The sequence below is a fragment of the Patella vulgata genome, chromosome 1, assembly GCF_932274485.2.
Source record: "Patella vulgata chromosome 1, xgPatVulg1.2, whole genome shotgun sequence".
Taxonomy (NCBI): domain Eukaryota; kingdom Metazoa; phylum Mollusca; class Gastropoda; family Patellidae; genus Patella; species Patella vulgata.
In genome coordinates this window covers 74,133,615-74,154,578 of record NC_065879.2, presented here as the reverse complement: position 1 = coordinate 74,154,578, position 20,964 = coordinate 74,133,615, and the positions used below count along the sequence as shown (strand labels likewise).

The following is a 20,964-nucleotide window of genomic DNA, read 5'->3' as shown; positions in this document are numbered from 1 at the left end:
TTTCGCATTTGATCTGTCGTCGAATCAAGTGGGTTTCGATCTTTTGACAAGGAGCTGCTTGGCTATTGTCCAACCTCGCTGGTTTTGTCCGAGTTCTACGAGCAAGTCCTACGCAATTAAAATTGAACCATAAGTTAGTCCCGGAATGACCTAGTTTGTGTCGATAGACGTTAAACCCTATTCTCCTATCCTTTTAAATCGGTGGAGCTTCACCTTTAACTGGAAACTATGGTTTTATATATACGTACCGTATTTAAGCCTATTGATTATTGTTGGCCTGTTTTATATGTGTATTATTTACACAGCTAACCTCTGTGTTGACTAAAACATCCTCATTCATAATGTTATTATCAGTCATCAAATAAGCTTAATGGAAAAATAAATTATATTTCAACAAAAATTACATTAACCTGTTGTAATTATCTTAAATGATTCTAGTGACGATCACGATTTATACGGAACTGTTGACAATGGAAATCGATCTGACTTACATCCTATTACTTAGCTAAATAATTTTTAAAAAAGAAAAAACAACCTCTATGGCAATTAGTATTTTCATTTTTTCTATTACCAAATGCATTATTTATTAGCAGATTCATAATTATTACCTTACATAGCTTTATCAAAGTCGCAAATCAAAGCAAATTAATGGTTTGCTTATAAATGATTAAAATCGAACCAGAACTATAACGTTTTTTGTGGTTTTTTTTTTGTTTAAACCAAAGTCTGTAGATATGTTCTTTGTTTCGGAATAAAACACCCTCACCACGAAATCAAAAACCCGACACCAAAATAGGCTAATAATACCCTTTGGGAGTTTTCAAGCTAGGTGTTCACTTGTCAGGGATGACTGATGTTGGGCTGACAAGAACATCGTGCCTAGTCGTTCGAATGGAACGAAAAACCGAGATCCTCCCGTGTACATATTGACAGTTAGAATTTGAAGAAATATGGTCGAAATATAAACCAATAAACTGGTTGAAGCATAAACATAAAACACACCAAGAATTGAAAACAACAGTATCCGCGATATCTACAAGTATAACTCCGATATTTCGTGATTATAAGACCTAATATCAGTGTTTCTTAGTCTTCTTACAACCCATAGTCATTAGATCAACGCAGAAGAAGCGTTCTTTACGTCACCCGAGTAGACAGACTGCCAGTTAGTGACAAACTTACATTTTTGTCCTGCGGTGTTTCCGAGAATCCAGTATTTTTCTAAAAAGATTGGGTGTCTCTTCGTTCCATGTACACCAAATACGCCATAATTTTATTGCAAATAACAATCCTTAGTAGAATTTTCGTGGGAATGTTTCTTTAAGATTGGATTAGCTTGTATGTATACTATGCCAGTCATGTATTGCAATACGTTAATATTAATCAATCAGTGTTGTTTTTATTCCCTAGCCATTATTTTATAACAATTGCTTCTCCCTACTCAATGAAATCTCCATCATAACTAACCTTGTATAATGCCAGCCTGTACGGCTTTACGCTGGCTTTAATCTACTCTATCAATGCTACCTTTGTCACAAAGTTAGACAAATGTCAGAACTTCATTTCAATCAATTTCTACATGCAGTGTGATTTATCTCAACTTTTAACGTAATTTATGACCACCAGCGCTCGCTTATAAGATTTTAGCCAATTTGATATTTAACGGTCAGAAGGGGGTCCAGAGGACTAAAGCGTGCGCTTTAGACCATAAGGACCGTTAGTGATTCAAGTATAGAATGTGTACGCCAATGTGTACACGGGACCTCAGTCAAAAACCACAATGGGAAACCACGCCTGCATGCTTCATGTTAGGCGATAGCAACTTACCTGGTTACCAAGAAGAAAAGGGTTATGTTGTTGATACCAGAATATTGTCACGATTATTATATGAACAACACAAATTATAACAGCTACCACGCAGCACTCTACAAGACGTCTCGGTAAAGTCAAAAAAGTAACAAATATCAAGAGTAAGGTAACGGTCAATCCGTCAGACGGAGTGTTAATATCACGACTTCCGGTGTCAAAAAACACAACAATAAAAAACAAACCCCAAGGTATAAAAGGATAGAATATAAATTTGTGAAATAGATTTGAAAATCGGTCGACACAGTGAAAGAAGGTTGTTAATATTAACACAGCACAGTTGATACCGATTCTTAATATAAAATATCTGGCGTTGGATTTGTAAATATATTTACTGATAATCTCCAGTATAATAACGCACACACAGTAAAGCACAGTCGCGAAGACTATTAGCACTGAACATTCCACTCTTTGACGTCGGAAAAATCTTTGATATAAATTTTCGTCCAATTTATCAGGAAATGCTGTACCAAAATAGCCACACGCCAGTCGTGGCGGTTCCGAATTTTCATTCTTTTGTGACGAATCGTCTTCCGTTGTTTTTCCATGGTCAGCAGTGTACGCACTGGTGTCTGTTGTTTTTCCATGGTTAACGGTGTATGCAATGGTGTTTGTTGTTGGTGTTGGTGATTTCATTTTTCTGAAAAATAAATAAATGTTTGACATGTAAGCCATTTACTTTTTATACAGGTGGCTGAGTAGGCTTACGCTTTAGGTCTATCATCGATGCATGTGTAGAAGTCCGATTCCCAGTATTTCCCATGCTTGTATGCAAACAGAAGTAGGGTCGGTGTGTTTTCGCGGGTTTCCTTCCACGGAGTCACGTTGGCTCAGTGATTACGACGTTGGCTCGCTAGCCCCTTGGTTGGCGGAGAAAGTTCATCTGAATTTTTCCGATGTGGTTCCTCCTTGTCAGTGGTGCAGAACAGGGGGCCTGGCAAAGGAACGTATAGTCGTTCGGATGGGACGAAAAACCGAGGTCCCGTGTACACAATGGCGTGCACTTAAAAGATCCCTTAGCAGTTGGAATTCGATATAAGAGTAGGCAGTAGTGCCGCTGTCCGGGCAAAATTTTCTTTGTAGCACACTGTATGGCGTATGCCCATCATCATTAGTCGGAGAACAGTAGGACGTTAAACCCCATTTTACTTCCATTGTTTAAGACACCTACAAGCAAGTGAATTGTTTCATTAAAAATATAACATACTACAAAATAAGCTATAAATCATTTCTATCCACAAATATCGAGGCCAAAGTGGTAGTTGCCTCATCTTTTTTTGTTTTTAACAGATTTCGTTTAAATTTGGTGAAGAATTTGGGTCATAACGATTTATTGAAGGCATAAAAGATCCAATTTGGCCACCATCCAAATTTTCTCTTCGGATAAGCTGCTGGCTATGGTTATCTTTTTTTCCGAGACACAGCGGATGTGTGGGCGGGTGTATCTTAGTTAACGTTAAACATACATTATCCAAGAGTAAATTTGCCTATTCTAGGTCTTTCTATAGGCCTGAAATGTTATATAAACTATTAAGTAAACATTAATTAACGTGTCCAGACTATAATCAACTCTCGATGTCAACGCTAGCCTGCGATAATTGTTGGATTATGATCCGATTTGCTGCATAAATTTCCTTCTCGATTTAACGATTAAATGGATAATCGAGACTATGATTTTTGTCGTACCGACTTTAGTAATGATGAACGAGGCTATGCGTCCTTTCGATCGCTTATTTCTCGGTTCATAGTGGATCCATTTGACTGAAATATTCAGCCAATTGCCTTTATTATCTAGTTTTTAACCATTATAGTTCTCTAATCTCCCATAATGTATCTTTAAATAAGGAAAATGTTTACTAGTCTCTTGTGTCACTGTGCCTCTTAAACAAAGATTAGACACTGGCCCATAATACTCCTTAAGATTTTATATCGGCATAAAACAAAAATCAAAAAAAAATCAATAGTCTTTTTGTGATTAGCATTAAACCAACGAGATTTATCGATTATTGAAATAAAATGAATAGTCTATGGATTTCTATTAGCTATTAGTGTAATTAAATACGACCCCAAGAAGTAGAATGTTAATTATTTGCTCTTTATTCTTCATCGATTATTTTTATACCGCCGATTGTATAGCAAACTGATACGAAATCGGAATGGACTGGACTTGTCGGATGGGTGGGGTGGGGTGAGGGTGATCAAATGATCTAAGGCGTGCGGCTTACATAATAAGATCTGGCATGGGGTCAAGTGCCTTGGTTTCGATACCAAGCGTGTACGTGACGAGGAGTAGGGTCCCCAGCCCAACCTCATGTCCTTTCTTTGGGCTCTTCCAAGTGCTAAAGACCCCTACGCGGTAGTGAATTATTGAATAAAATTGTAGCATATGTTAGTAACAAAACGACCTAGTTTGTGTCGAGTGGATCCCTCTCTTGTCTGCAATATCACCTTAAGCAGAAGCGGACGGTGTAATTATAGCCGCTAATGGGTGCTTATTTTGGATGCGCTACACCATTCTATTACAATCTGGGTGTTTTCGTAAAATATAGCGTTGATTTCCTTAGTATCACAGGTATAACCTATATAAGAGTGTTTTACTCTTAAAATATTATCATTACCTCAAGTGTTTACAATATAAAACGTGTAAATGTTCCAAAATATTACCGTATACAATATCTTAAACACTTATTTTAAATTCAGATGACGTGCATAAATGAATAAACCACACTATCAACTCATTGTAAATGTTTACGGGATGTCTAATTGCTCAACGGCAGTTAACTTTGAATTGGTCTGCTGGTGGATATTTGTAAATTTAAAGTTGTTGTAAAATGAAGCAAATTAACGGACGTTCTGTATGTAAATGTGCCGAACTAAACACCTATACTGATTTTCACAGGGGCACCTAAACTCAATTTCAAGTCTTCTGAACGTAAAAGTCGTTGGCTTGAAAGAGTTATTCAATCAACTCTATTCTGCAACTGTTTTCAATAAATATTTACACTATTACACCAGTTTGGGTGTAAGAGTTCAAGGGGCATTACTTAAGATTAGATAAGAGCTGACAGTTCTGGCTATAATAATTAAAAATAGATAATGAAAACAGAATATGCTGAAAATTTCAGTCAAATTGCTTCATTACTAACGTCGGTACGATAATAAACAAAGTCTTGATTATGCATTTTTACGTTAAATTATCCATCACAAAATATATTTAAATCAACTAAATATCGCAGGGTAACGATGGCATCGAGAGTTGATTACGGACTGGATAAGTTGATGAATGCCTACTTAATAATTCAGATAACATTTCAGACCAAAAGAAAGACCCGCAATAGGCAGATTTAGCTCTTACATAATGCATGTTTAATATAGAAGTGTAAATTATAAAAAATCCTGCACTGAGGTGTAATGAATAATTTACACACACGAATGTAAACAATTTAAGAGTAAAATTACACCATTTTAAATATAACACTCATCCGAATGTGGTGTAGACGTGAGGAGTTACGCGATCGGAAATGGCAACTATAGTTGCCACCCGTGTGATTGTAGTGTGAAACTACTTTGAGTGAAACACGCCTCCGAATATAAGGTTTACACCACTCAAGGTGTAGTACTACTTTCTGGTGATCTTTAATAAGACTACAGCATAAAATAGTTTCACAACTAGTTTCAATGATAATGGCTGGTAGGAATTTCTGGGTGAGCTCTAATCCAGCTCGCCTCTACACCCTAATTTATACCCCCTAATTTCTGCAGGTCTTCGATAACCTTGACGTTAATTTCCACGCCATATAAGGAATAAAACTCTTTATTTCCCACAAATAAGATAGGAAACATTACCTATTTTTGGTCTATCAACCATAGGTCAATAAACAGCCAGAATTTGATGACTATTTTGACAATGATTATAATTTGACCAAAATATCACTTTTTTACGAATAACTATACCCACGTTCATTAAGTACGTGAGATTTGACTTTATAGACAAAATTGAAGAGACAATTTTATAAAGATCCTAAATTGTCTCAAGGGTTTTCTCTGGGTCCTCAGATTTCCTACCACTGCTAAAGACGCCTACGCGCAAGCGAATTATGGAAATAAAATTGAACCACATGTTAGTCCCGAAATGACCTAGTTTTTGTCAAGTGGACGTTAAACCCCATTTCTCTCTCTCTCGCTCGCTCTCTGTACATAAACCGGTATTGAGGCTGCAAAAACCAGCCAGTCTGAAGTATATTTTCGTGAACAAATCAATGAGAAAAACCACCCTTTTATGATGTTAACAGATAACAATATTCACTAACCAGATAAATAACGTCAACTGGACACAAACCAGGGCCCTTATTCACGAAAACTTAAACTAAGATACAATCGAAATTTTAAGAAATACTGCAATTCGATTGGCTGACCAATATGCAAATTGGATATATGCAAATTGATTTTACTGGTCAGCCAATCGAATTGCAGTATTTCTTAAAATTTCGATTGTATCTTAGTTTAAGTTTTCGTGAATAAGGGCCTGGGTCATTTTTGGAATACAATATGGTTAAATTATATTTCAATGATTTCCTCTTTAGCAGTGGGAGGAAACCTGAGGACCCGGAGACACCCCACGAGGTTGGGCAGGCGACCCTACTCCTTGTCACGTACAAGCGGGCAATGTAAACCACGCCACTTGACTCAGTAACAGACCTTATGATCCAACGCGCATGCATTATCCATTCGACCACCCCACCCCACCCCCGCTTCGTTTATAGTTAGATAGCATCATTTGTTGGTAACATAAGCGCACGAGTCCGATGTATTTAGGGGTGGGGCAGAAATGAAATGTCCGAAAAAATTACACAGCTAGTACCATATGCACGAGTGAATTGCGACCCAATAGTAAATGTTTAATTCATCGTGCTAATCCGCGGAGTATTACTTAATTCAATGAACTATATTTTAATGGACTTTAATCCACCTTAATTAACCCCCCCCCCCCCATTTATATCTACTTCATATTGTCTTATATATTTCTGTCACCTGTCTCCAGTATTCTTTATTTTACACTTTAAATTGATCTTATAAATTGTAATTAACGTCTACGGGCTATAGCGTTTATATTATTTGTATAGAAGATGGATTTATGGGATTAATGCCCTCGGTAATTCATGGGATATATAGACTCAAATGAATTAGTTAAGAGGCGGCTTGCTACAACCGTGTCATTGGGAAATTAAAATAGATCACATTCCTAAGGACAGACCTTATTTACCTGTATTTGGATATTTGGAGACAGAAGTTTATGTCAATTCCCATATCCACATTGAAGCTTATCTACTATTAAGCATTGAACCAATATTTGTTACATTAATTGTCTGCTGTAATTTATTTTGATTAACTGTTAACATATAATATAGTAATATTAACAACCAACATGATTCCTGTCTTAATTAGTCAATAACAAGAATTACAGAAAATACACAAGAACGGCACTTGTACACTATATCGAAAGTGTTATACCACACCCCTGTTAAAGGATTTACATTGGCTTCCAGTGGAAAGCAGAATTAAGTTCAAACTTCTGTACATAGCCTACAAATTGCAGAAAAGCGAAGCCCCAGGCTGCTTGTCCTCAATGCTTGTTTCTTATCTCCCCCTAAAGAAATCTTCTGTCTGAACGTGAATGATGTATTGTGGTACCTTAAGGATGTCGTACACGAGCAAAGAAAATTTGACAAATTTCTTTGACGGTCTCTTCAAAATTTCTTTAACCGTGTACGAAGCCATCAAATATATTTGACGATCACAGCGCCACTTCACATGGTTGGTCGGAACTGTGATAGAACCGCATTCATAGAACAAAAAGAAAGCCAACTTGTGTACAAAAAAAATTCAAAATAGTGATTTCACAGCGTGATTACGATGCCCTTGACGCGTAGAAAAGTGGCCATGGGTTGTGGAATAGGTGTCCTGTTGTTGATGCGGTATCAATTTAATCAACGAGACGATAATCGAAAGTTCAACTACTTTTTCTTTGCACTTATCCGCCCCTGCGTCGAAAAATGAAAGTGATATCATTATATGCGTGCGCAGATTTGTGGCAAGTTTATTTGACGGCCTATCGTACACGAGCATAAGTTCCAAATCTTTGACACATTTATTTGGCGAAAAGCTATGCATGCCTGCTTTTGTCAAATCTGGTATGGCAAATTTCCTCTAAGAAATTTGCTCGTGTACGACGGGCTTTACTTTTAGTCCTAAGTCATACGGTCATAGATGCTTTTCATACACTTTACCAAATCTATGGAATTCATTACCATTAACCATAAAGAATGCACAATCTCCTGGCTGTTTTAAGAAGCATTTAACGACACATCTTTTTTCGACTGTTTATTAATATTAATTGTGTTTTTATCATGTGATAAGTGGAGAGCTAAATGCGCTTTGGGCATTAGCTTTGATAGAACTGTGCGCAATGTAAGAACTCGCTATTATATTATAATGGTGTTGCACGAAAACTTGTCGCACACAAAGCAGGGTGACACTCTAGAGTGGCTTTAAACAGCTTTTATTACACAGATTTAAAAATTGTAATCCATTAGTTAATTTACGGCCTTTGTTTCCCCAGACACTTTATATAATAATTATATTGGTAACTCAGTAGTACAGAAATTGCTTATTACTTGTGTCCTAATAGGTCAAACAAAGATAACAGACAATTAAACTTAAATATTTAAAGAGAGAGGGAGAGAAATTGGGTTTAACGTCCACTCGACACAAACTATGTCATTTCGGGACTAACATATGGTTCAATTTTATTTCAATAATTCGCTTGCGTGTACTGATCTTTAGCAGTGGGAGGAAACCGGAGGACCCGGAGAAAACCCATGTACAACCGGGGAATCGAAACCACGCCAGTTGACCCAATGACAGACCTTATGTAAATATTTAAAACTTTTAATGCAATTCAAAATTATATGTATAAATTACTCTTCAATTATCCAACTGATCAGCCCCCAAACCCGAAGAAAACTAAAATCAAATCGCACTGTTTGCATTGTACTCAAGAGATATAAACAGGGCCCGGAGGAGCTTGTCGCCAAGCAACTCACCGAGGGGATGGGGGTCTTTTGAAATATACATGGGTCTCTAGCGTCACTGTAGCGTTTATCTGCAGGGTAACTGGTGGTCGCTTTAAACCACAATGGTCAGGAGAAGGTTCGCAATTGGTACAAATATAGCCTTTTTAGCGCCTAACGAAACCAAGACGAAAGTAAAAGTTTCGCTTTCAGTTTCGTTTTTAATTATTGGATGCAGTCAGCCTACCTAGAGCGATCAATAACCGCGTGCATGATCACTGGTGGCAGAGCGCAACGATGGTGCGCTCACCGTTCTTGTAGCGTTCTACAGGCCCGGGCTATAGGCCCCCATTATTTGCCGGGTCAGGATACCCTGACCAGAGCCGCAAACGGAACGAGGTGGATCATAGTTTATAATTCACCAATCTTGACAAGAAAGTGGACTATTAGAATCCGATCATAATCCTACCCACGCCACTATTGTCTGTTCCAGGTGATGCTACGACTCGAAACTTGCTTGCCTTTTCTTTAATTTCTATTTAAAATGGCTAAAAAATTGTGAAATAACTGGAATGGTCATCCCATTGATTTCTATCTTGTGAGAATTAAATTCAGATCAAGATATTTAGCTTTTCTCCCTTGAAAAATAGTGGTTTGTTGACATTTTGGTACTGAAAACAGCCATGTTTGGCCTAGTTATCTGGATGAACCTAAGCGGATAAGGGGTGCTGGGTTAGCTTTAAGTCATTTCGCCCTACTTGATATGTAGGTGGTTGTTTCGGCCCTGTAGAAAATAACTCTTTTGAAGCGAGAGAGAGAGAGAGAGGGATAGAGAAGTGGGGTTTAACGTCCACTCGACACAAACTAGGTCATTTCGGGACTAACATATGGTTTAATTTTATTTCAGTAATTCGCTTGCGCAAAGGGGTCTTTAGCAGTGGGAGGAAACCGGAGGACCCGGAGAAAACCCACGAGATTGGACAAGCGATCATACTCCTTGCCACGTACAGCCGGGGAATCGAAACCACACCAGTTGACTCAGTGACAGACCTTATGATACAGCGCGCACGTGCTAACCATTCGGCCATCCAACCCCCCAGACCACGGTTGTTTATCCCACTGGTTTGAACTTTTTGACATCGATATAAGCTACGCACAAAATTTTAATCTGCTATTGTGCAGACACGTGATGAAATTTTCGAAGGAGGCTGCACGACATACTAAAAAATAACTCGGTCCACAATATCCACTGGTTATGGCGGTTTGCATAGTTATTCAATGGCTTAAAATTTGTCTTAAGAACTATTGGCAATGGAAATTTAAACTTGAGCTTAGACTGGCATGGTGATCAACTAATTTTCTATGTAGCGTAATTCCTAATGAAACATTCAGCAAAAATAAAACTACTAATATAAACCACTATTTAGACAGTTATTAAATCAATAACACGGCATATGTGTCTGCTATCGAATTAAAATGCATTATATAAGATTTATAGCTTAAAAACTTCATTTATATCAGGTACCACAAAAATCATTATCTATATATCAGCAATTGAAATTCTGCTTTCCCGACCCCTCCCCCACCCACCCCTTTCGGACCCTGTTGTTCTGGTAGGGCCTTCGGACCCAAGCACAGTGATCTAAGCACAGCTATAATTTTTGACATTTTAATGATAAATTATATGATGCTATTGTATTATGTTATATAAAATATAAATAAGTCATTTCCATTATGGTGGTTTAATGTGACATTAGCCATTAACGTATGCGTTATCATATTTTATTCAAAGAGACATTCAATTTTTTAAATGGACTGTGTTTAATGTCACTTCAACAATATTGATATCTCTCTCCTGCATTTTCCTGACAAGTTCGTTTCCGTATTTAGTCAATGGAGATTTTGATTGACACTATTTTTTCTAAAAGCTGACACTTAGTTTCGAGTAGAATCATAGACTACATTTTCACTCAGATCAGAAATAATTGCCGAGTTTTGTAGCAGTAACTGATGCTCTTTTGCCCAAAACATTGTGTCTCTGGACATTTCTTTCAAACCGTTTTTCATATTTTCATATATTTTATATTTTACTACCATTATATCGCGTTCTTAGTTGTTTACTGTAAACAGCCAATAAAAACACAGTTCTTCATACCCGCAACGATATCGACCAGTGAACTATTTATTAATTGGCCGAAGTCAATAATCATTGTCCACGCGTTATTCAAGAAATTTGAATCCTTCTTTAACATTGTCAACCAACTTAATTATTAATTGTATCTGTCTTCCAAACAATGGGTAGGCACGTGCTGCACCGGATATTAACCTTGTGTTCTGATTTCTTAAAGGCCCACCATCATTTTGATTTCACACAAATCCACCTAAATATCATAAAAAGGGTGGGGGTTAGGTGGCCAAATGGTTCAATGTGTGCGCGCTAGATCATAAGGTCTGCCATTGAGTGAAGTGGCGTGGTTTCGATTCCCAACTTGTACGTGACACGGAGTAGGGTGGCATGTTCAATTTCGTGGGTTGTCTCTGGATCCGCCGGTTTCCTCCCCTAATAAAGACCCCTACGCGCAAGCGAATTATTGAAATAACATTGAACCATATGTTAGTCCGGCAATGACCTAGTGTGTGTCGAGTGAACGTGAAACCCTATTGCGCTCTCTCCTATAAAGATTCGGATCCTGTAGGTCCATCTATATTGTATTGACTTTTTGGTCCAGATAAGATAGGAAGGGCTTGAACTCTGAATTTTACCAGATTTTGACCTAAAATTATAGTTTTATGCAGTAGATAAAACTGTTAACATTCTTGGTATTGGAAACCGCAACTTTAAAATTGTCGTGATTAATACTAGGACGAATCCTATAATAGTCCATGTGACAGACCTCTGATTTTGGAGCATCACATTACCAATTTGGTAAAAAAAAATCAACCATGATTTTCAGTTAGCCTGGTGGCTGAAGTGTTGAGATTTGGTTGATGGACTTCCATGTCACTTTGCTAAATTCCATTTTGGTGGCCATCTTTAAAAATGGCCTACGTTATTTTATTGAAATTGAACGCGTTAGGGAAACCTCCATAACTCCTGAACAAATTGACCTATGGATATGGAATATGGTTCACAATGTTCGCAAGAAAATACGACATCTTCTGCTAAAATGATACTTGTTGTTGTTGTTGAATGAATCATATGTTTTCCAAATCAACAGATTATTCTGGAAAAAGCAACGTTTCGCCATTTTTTTAAGATTAATTTTATAGGTTTACTACCAAATCATGTTCAGGGTAATTTTAGCCAAATTATGTGTGTGATCTTCTTAAGTTATTCATTTGGCATAAATAAATACGCTCAGTGCAAACTCAGCATAAGTCTTAAGTAGACTGTCAAATTTAAAATGTTGAACGTCGCCGAGGCAGGGTACCAATTTAGTGAACGTTTAGCTAAGGTATCACAATCGAAACGGTATTTGGGGACGGGTTGTTTCTGAGGCCATATTTGTCACTTAAGACAATTTTGAGATTATGTCACTTCTGTGACGCCATTTTCAGTTGGAATTCTGTCCGATTTCCAAAATGGTCGCCAAAATTGAACGAAAAATGAATTTCTAGTAGGAGGTAGCGCTTGTGATATATCATATATATAGTGTTTTCGTAGCCATTGAATTTAAATTATCTCTAAAAATGAATTATTTATTGGAATTATCGCTGAAGCGGAAAGGTTTGTTCCTCACAGGAATTAGCTTAAAAGGTACAAATACAATTTGAAGAACCAGATATTTGATGTTACTATTAGTGAACCCATTGTTTCCACGACACCTGTTTCACACAAAATCTTATTTTCTGTCCAGACAGACCTTCAGTATAATAATCTATCTGCATACAAAGTTTATGAAAATACACATTTAAACAGCATTTAATATGGTCTACCATATGACTCTCTCTTCAACTTAAAAATAAATTGTTTGTTGGAATTTTCAATTAAACGTAAACTTTCTTGTAGCTGTAAAATACTCGACTAAAATACTAGTTGTTTTTTTGAAGCATGGTTAAACACCATATCTTTCTACGCGAATTAACAATAAATTGTTCATTCGATAAAACAGAAACATTTTCATACCTGTAAAATAATATACCAATTAATTTATATGATAAGTTACGGTCTACCAAGAAATATGGAAATTTGCAACACGTTTTAACACCACATCTTTCTACACGGTCTATAACAATATTGGATAAAAAGGAAACATTTTTTTTTATATAACTGTGAAATAATATACGAATTATCATTTTATATTGCGTAGTTTTACTTGCGTAGTCATGAATTTACATCGTTTTTCATGAATTGTTAAGATAAGCTAAATCCACCAGGATATACTATAGAAAGCACCATTTACAATCAGTTTTTTCAACAGAAATTTCGAGCCTGGTTGGAGAGAACCCTTTCGTTCACCTTACGGAGCAAAGATAAGACTGTCCTATCCTAGGTATCATAATATATGTGTAATTGTATGCCAACTTCACAATTGTTAGTATAAATACATGTATAGCATTTACTTGACAATTATCACAATTTTCATCTGGCCCTAAATCGAGTTATTGCAAACATTTGCTTGGAACTCTCTTGATTTGTGTTCCTGGTGCTATAAGCTTTCCAAATATGTATAGTTCGCTTAGTAGGGAGGACTTTGTAGCGGCATTGTGTTTCTAAGCAAGTTAGAAATTTTGGCTGCAGGCCTACTAGACATATCTGACAAAAATTGCCGGGAATAGAGTCTTTAATGTAAAAAACGGACTACATTACTATTTTTGAACGAATAGGAGAAATTAAATTCTTAACAACTGGAAATATCATAAATGGTGCAAAGGCATAGGAGATGAAATTAAAATGCCCCGCTATTTTGGTAGAATGTCTTGTGATCTGTGATATCAATTCCATATGCCCCATTGTATTGCTTATGGGGTGGGGTTGGAGGGTCCGATAAGACAGATATTATATTATCTAACGAATATGTCATCTTTAGCATTATGATTAACATCATTTAACATCATGTATTCAAGTTCGGTGACTCTGCAAACCTTATAAAAGAGATATAATAAGCTATATGAAACAGAAAATATTCCATTTTCCAAAAAATCATTCATTTTACGGAAATTCTGGCCGCCATTTTGAATTTTCGCCGTCTTGGATTTTTCAAACTCTTTGTTTAGGTTAATTGCAAGTTCAGCAACACTGGGAACCCTTTCAATTGGATATTACATGTCATATCAAACAATGAAATGACTATTATCTGAAAAATTGGCCATTTAAGAAAATTTGATTGCCATTTTGAGTTTCCGCCATCTTGGATTTGGGACACTCATATTAGACAGTATTTTTTTAGGATCACTGTTTCTGATAACTATCAAATCACTTTAGTTGACCAAATAGATAATTTGGCTTATATGGGTCTAAACAAGATTTGTTAGTAAACTTATGAACAGAAATCATGAAAATAAATCGAAAATGTTGCTTTTTTCAGATTAATCTTTTATTTTAAAACAGATAGTATTGATTAAACAACATATAGCAGCAGATGCAGAATTCTATTATGAACATTTTGAACCATATTACATATCCATAGGTGAAACTATTGAGGAGTTATGAAGGCTTCCCCGATTCGCACTATTTCAAATGAAATGGCCTCTAAACTGACATTTGGCAAAGTGACCCGGAAGTCCATCAACCAATTTTGGACACTTTAGACCTAAGGCTAACTGAAAATCATAGTTAAATCAACTCACCAAATTTGTAATGAATATCTGCCTGCCACATGGACTATAACTATCAATATCTATTTTTCGCCCCTTTCAGAATGCGAAGTTATAACAAAATGTAAGACAACAGCACACACACCAAGCAAATATCGACCCGAAAATAGGAAATTAAGAAATAAACACACCGCGATATTAGCGCCCCTGGTTTATTCGTGACTTCTACTTTTCGAGTTGCGTTTTGGCTTGTGTAGCGTGTCGTAATTTCAACTTAGTCGTATTTTTGTATTATTCATGTAAGTAAGAAGTCGCCAACACGCATACCAAGCCAAAATGCAACTCGAAAAGTAGAAACTGGGAAATTAACACACCGCGATATTAGCGATCTGTCATTTTGGCTTGCTGTTATGCCTCGGAAGTTGTTGTAGTCTCTATATTTCCAGGCGACAGTTGAATACGCGCTATTCGCGTTTAAAAAATGGTCTGAGTCTAGTATAGATGGCGATCATTTCCTATTTTCGAGTCGATTTTTGCTTGACGTGCGTGGTTCTACTTTTCGTCTTTTGCGTTCTGAAAAGTAGAAATTACGAATGATAGTTATAGACTTCCATCGAGCAAGACGCCGACTCGCTGGGCACAATTTCCCTCATAGTACACTGGGTTGCATATGCCCGGCATCATTAGCACAGTCGGTGCAGAAAAGTAGGTCGTTAAACCCCATTTTATTTCATAATCGTATCGTTAGTGGCGTGGACAAACGAAATAAATATTCAGGGGCGGATCAAGAAGGGGGGGGGGGGGGCTGCTCAGCTACATGCATTTTTTTGTCAAACAACCCTTTTTATGAGAAAAGTGTCATAATTGTGATTTATCCTTTATCGTCAGATGGTGCGACGGGATGGGCACTCAACCGCGAGATAATGATATAGACATGTGTAATAAAATTGATTCACAATGTGATCATGTTAATTCATAATAAAAATTAATGTCAAACAGGATTTTGGATTTCTCTGTTTAAAAAGCTGAATGTGCATCGCCAAAATGACGATAGGGACCATGTATTTCTCAAAAAATTTCAAGCTGGGGGGGGGGGGAGATACATTGTCTCAAGGAACCTGGCAAAACCCCTCCTGCAAAAATTCCTGGATCCGCCCCTGATATTAGGGGCCTTGGTAACTTTGAACAAGTTCTTATTAAACAACATGTAAAACGAATATCTTCCAAGACAAGCGCGACTAAAAATATTTATGTGGGGAAATGTGACGAATTATGGCCACTCTCGTATGCAAACTTATTGTGTGTCTTCGCAAAAGTATAAGATAGATAAGGTTTACGTACTTATTACTAGTCAATTACTAGGTATGCTGATGTAATTTTCACCAACTATTACAAATAGTGAGATTAATTCATAACAGAACACATTATATCAAACGATACAACATAGAAAGACACAATTTGATATATAATTCTCAGACAATATATTTACATAAACATTAGTATGCTTACTCTTTCTATAACACCTGATACTGCTTTTCGTTTGAAGAATTCACATAGCTAACAACTTGTTTTAGTACTTCTATATTTAAAAACCATTGGTATGGTGCCTGTTGCTGGAATTTGTCCTTAGGTTATCGTCTGCACACTAGCTATCAGATTCCTATTTCTCAGGTCTAACTCATTGCTTCAGTTAGCTATAAGTCGTGGTGGGTGGTGCTTACTCATACTAAACACCTGGTATCACTTCTCATTTGAAGAGTTCACATAGCCTACAAGCGATTGGATTGTATTACTGTTTTATGTGAAGCATTTTTCACTCCAAGCCCGAATTAAGACCGGTTTTCAAACCTAAGTAAATGTTTTCTTGAAATCCTAGATGTTTTTTCTCAATGACCTTAATAACGAGGAAAAAAATAAACGATTATAAATCTACGTAGTTACTGGATATTAATAACTTACACGAACACTACTAATGTAATCTCTGTATCAAATTTCATGTTAACGGAGCAGTCCCAGTTATATGTTCCGGGTAAAACACAATGGCAGACGTTCAGATCTGTTTAGTTTGTGAGTCGAGATTAACTTTTAGTGGTGGTTCTGTCCAATCCGATTGAAAATCAAATCATATATCCAGTCGTCTAACTTTCCAACGCTTGTTATTGTATCCGTATATATAGACGTATGTAAATATTTCTGTAAAATATTGTTTAAACCAAAATCAAATTGTCAGTCTTGGTTAAACCAGGGACGCCACGAACGCATTTTTTTTTTAACTCAGTGCGGCGTCTAGAGGGTTTAAAAAAAGTTGATTCTTATAGCTGTAATACTTATAGAACTAGGTGGGCCATCTCCGGTTACTATTTGTTATAATATCTACTCGAGGTATCTGTTACAGCCATAGTTTAATTTGATCAATAACCATTAAGTGAAGGTGTTCACCTCCGCATGTTTTTTTTTGATTACCATATAAGAGAGAGAGAGAGAAATGGGGTTTAACGTCCACTCGACACAAAGTAGGTCATTTCGGGACTAACATACAGTTTATTTTTTTATTTCAATAATTCGCATTCGCGTAGGGGTCTTTAGCAGTGGGAGAAAGCCGGAGGACCCGGAAAAAACCCAAGAGGTTGGACAGGCGAACCTACTCCTTGTCACGTACAACCAAGGATTCGAAACCACGCCAGTTGACTCAATGACAGGCTTTATGATACAGCACGCACGTGCTAACAATTCGGCCATCCAACCCCCGTGATTACCATATAAGATCATGACGATAATGTCCAAACACAAGATCGGATTATGGGGGCGGGGGATAGACTGGACTGCTTCCAGAAGCCCCAATATTATGGTGCTCGAAAATTAGTTCTAAATTTATTATTATTATTCTAGTTGTTTTGTCGCATATCTTGGTTAACATTATACTTAGAGACCACAGTGGAAAGTGGACCGTTTACCGAATCCTGTGTTATCTCTACATTGTTATATAAAGCATATTATTTATAATTTTATGAGTTTCTTTTAACAAACAAATTGCATCTGCGTCAGTGTGACGGACAATGACCAGAATGTGCCCCTTTACACTGTTGATGCAAGGGCCCCGTGTCTTTGTTAGCCAGTGGCTTCATACAAACTTAATCCGGCCCTGTCCAAACATATGGAAACAAACCCGCATTAGCGAAATACTCGAATTACAAATTCATCTATTGATTAAGGTTCCATCCCTTGCAGGCGAACATATTGTGCAAGATGAATATCCAATAAGAATATCGGTCCAAATATTGTTCAATCACGTTCAGTGTTTACAAAGATACGTTGAATTGAAATTTCTCCGATCTATGCATTTTGCTATGTACATGTAATAAGCCAACCACCATTTTGTTTTGTTGATAATACTTATTGTAAATCCGATTGAATCCAAGCCGGGCGTTTATCTATATATATATTTGTTTTTTGATTTGCTTTTTTAATTAATTTGAGTAGATATTAGCGTAAATTAATCCGTGAGAAATTTGATATTTTAGTGAACGCTTCGTTACTTTAATGATGTTGTTAAGCTAATGGATGCTGGTATATCGAAACTTATTTTAACTATGGATGACCTAGTAGTTCAAAGCCGACCGCCCAAACTGCTATTTTCACTTCAGTCTGTCGCAGCTAATCATGCCATTTTACAGGAAATCAATCGTACGATAGGGTACGATACGACATTCTCACACGCTATGACTTTTGTCCTATATCGGCTATTCAAGATGCTCGTGACGTATCACAAAGAAAGTCGCAGAGTTAGAGGCACACTGATCAGCAGTGAATATTCGCTAGGCCGCTACAACCACTGATAAGGATGCCATCGAGACTTAATGAGCCACAAATATTAACTCTTTTCCCCCGGCAAATTAAATTCTAATACATTGTTTTATAAAGACGTTTGGCGTAGGTAAAAATTATTTCCTATTGAGTGTAAATGGGTATTAAATTGAGTAAAAGACATCATTCTGCCCGAACCAGTAACGTCTTATGTAAACAATACACGCGCCATTGAGCGAATGATTAACGCCGCGTGAAGGTAGTCATCTTTTACAGAGATATAAGAAGACTTTCGTAATCCTCTGTGAAACAGATTGAGTTAGAGGTAGGCGTAACTACAATCGTATTTTTTTCGCCTTTAAATATAACATTTCTTTTAACATTAGTTGCATTGCTTCCTTTGTTTGTTGATAAGGGTTTTGAGCAGACTCCGATATACTGTACCGATTATCGTGTAATCATATATAATGTCGATGTTCTGTCATTTAATCGATTTTTAAAATTGTCCGATTTGTTGACTAAAACTCGATAATATAAACACTGAAGATGGGATAGCGTTAACGTAGTATATTATAGATTATAAAAATTAGGGACTCGATAGTATCCTTCATATTAATCAAGGAAATACCGATCGTTTAACTAAATATAAACAGTATGGCAATTAAACAAATGACTATGCATGTTTTATACTGTTATTACTAGTTCTATTAATATAACAACTTCCTTATTACATTTTCCTTATAAACTTTCTTGTTTTTAAACACACACATTTTTAAATCCCACTTTCTCTACTATATACAGGTCACAATTATATGGAATACATTTACTGCTTATTACTGAGCGACATTTAGACAGGGCTTCTCTAGTCATTATCAAGCAATGATAAAAAATGAAATCTAACATGACAATATATACATATAAAAATGTAAACTAGGTTAATGCTGACCAACCAGAAACACCTTAATATACTGGCAATCGCATCAAAAAAGTAAGATTGTTACATAAATGTACATATTTACCCCGTGTCCTTCGTATTTGATCAATGAGTTTGACTGTCACGTCTCCATATTTTATCATTGGTTGATAATGACGAGACTTTAAACTTTAAAGGGGGTAATCCCAGATATCGCTGTACACCGTAAACGGGATTTAAATGTACAAAATATAATGTCTAAATATGATGATTTAGCCAATTCATGTTGTCTGAATATTTCAAGTTCAAATGTTGAGCCATTGGGAAATGATCGCTAGATTTGGTTAACGGGGTTACATTTAAAAAAATCCTAGTTTCGTGAGTGATTTTATAAACATGCAACAAAGAAAATGGAAAAGAGCATTTGATTTTGTTTTTGATATCCGAAGTCCTTAAATTGTCAACACTATTGTACATGTATTTGTTTCGGTTGGTGATTACGGCCCTTTCTGGTCCATACGTACGGAAATTGAAATGGGATTTATCAACAAACCAGAATGTTTCATATGTTTGAAATTTTGTAAAAGACTTTATTCGTATAAACAACTGTTTTAAAATAAAATCAAAGTATACTGGCAGATCATACGTTTTAAACACACGTTTATATAACGAAAAAACAATATATATCGAGTTTATTTTTCTCGTAAATTAAACTACTAACTAGACACGCTTTCATTCTGAGCTACACAGATTCCACCCCTGACAAGTAAGAACCGGAGTGGAAAAATTCCGATGGATCCCGGAACATTGCTGTGTATTAGCCACACGACTACAGCGTCACAAACAATGTTAGAATAATACATATCACATCAACAGATATATTAACACTACTTAACTTCAAGGTAGCGACAATATTAAACAATAATACCATTGTACATCAATAACAAGAAATTAAATACCACTGTACTTCAATAACAAGAAATTAAATAGTTAATATAAAAATATAATAATCAAACTTACTGACTATATATCCATGACCGCTTTGATAATATGTTTTAACTCCACCATCCCACTAAATAAACTCTATACATGTGGTAGTGTTAGGGGAAATCTGCTCAAATCACTATCTATAATGTATTAAAGAATATATTGATTCGCATGTAGAACCAGTCACGTGTGTCTTGTGTCGAGTTCTATAATGGTCTGGTTATATTCTCGACTGTTTAATTACTAAAGTCTACAGCCATTATTGAGTCATTAGAAGAGACCGTCCAACTGATTCTGTATTACAACAAAAGATGTATAATGGCGACGGCTACTCGGATCAACTTTTAGAAAAATGATAGTACTAACTTTAATTAAAGAATGCTTTAGTGACGTCATAAATACAACCAGAGCTTGCAGTATGGTGTCCCCATGCTTGAAAATGCTGATAATCGTTTTAGTAAATCGGTAAAATTTGTTTATTTTGTGTGTCGAACATCACAGTTTTCACTTCCTTTTCCCCCCTAGAATTTAAACTATTCAGTTGGCTTTTAAATGCGTTTCAACCTC

General features: G+C 36.4%; 1 protein-coding gene across 1 annotated transcript in view; it reads right to left on the bottom strand.

Moving 5' to 3' along the window:
• Positions 1-20,527, bottom strand: part of LOC126811878 (adenylate cyclase type 3) — a 48,234-nt gene extending 27,707 nt beyond the window's left edge. The window contains exons 1-2 of the mRNA XM_050537911.2: positions 20,431-20,527; positions 1,828-2,506 (exon numbers count right to left, since the gene is read on the bottom strand). Coding sequence (XP_050393868.1) covers positions 1,828-2,502 — 675 coding nt within the window. The 5' untranslated portion in view covers positions 2,503-2,506; positions 20,431-20,527. The remainder of the gene's footprint in view (positions 1-1,827; positions 2,507-20,430) is intronic.
• Positions 20,528-20,964: the final 437 nt, after the last annotated feature.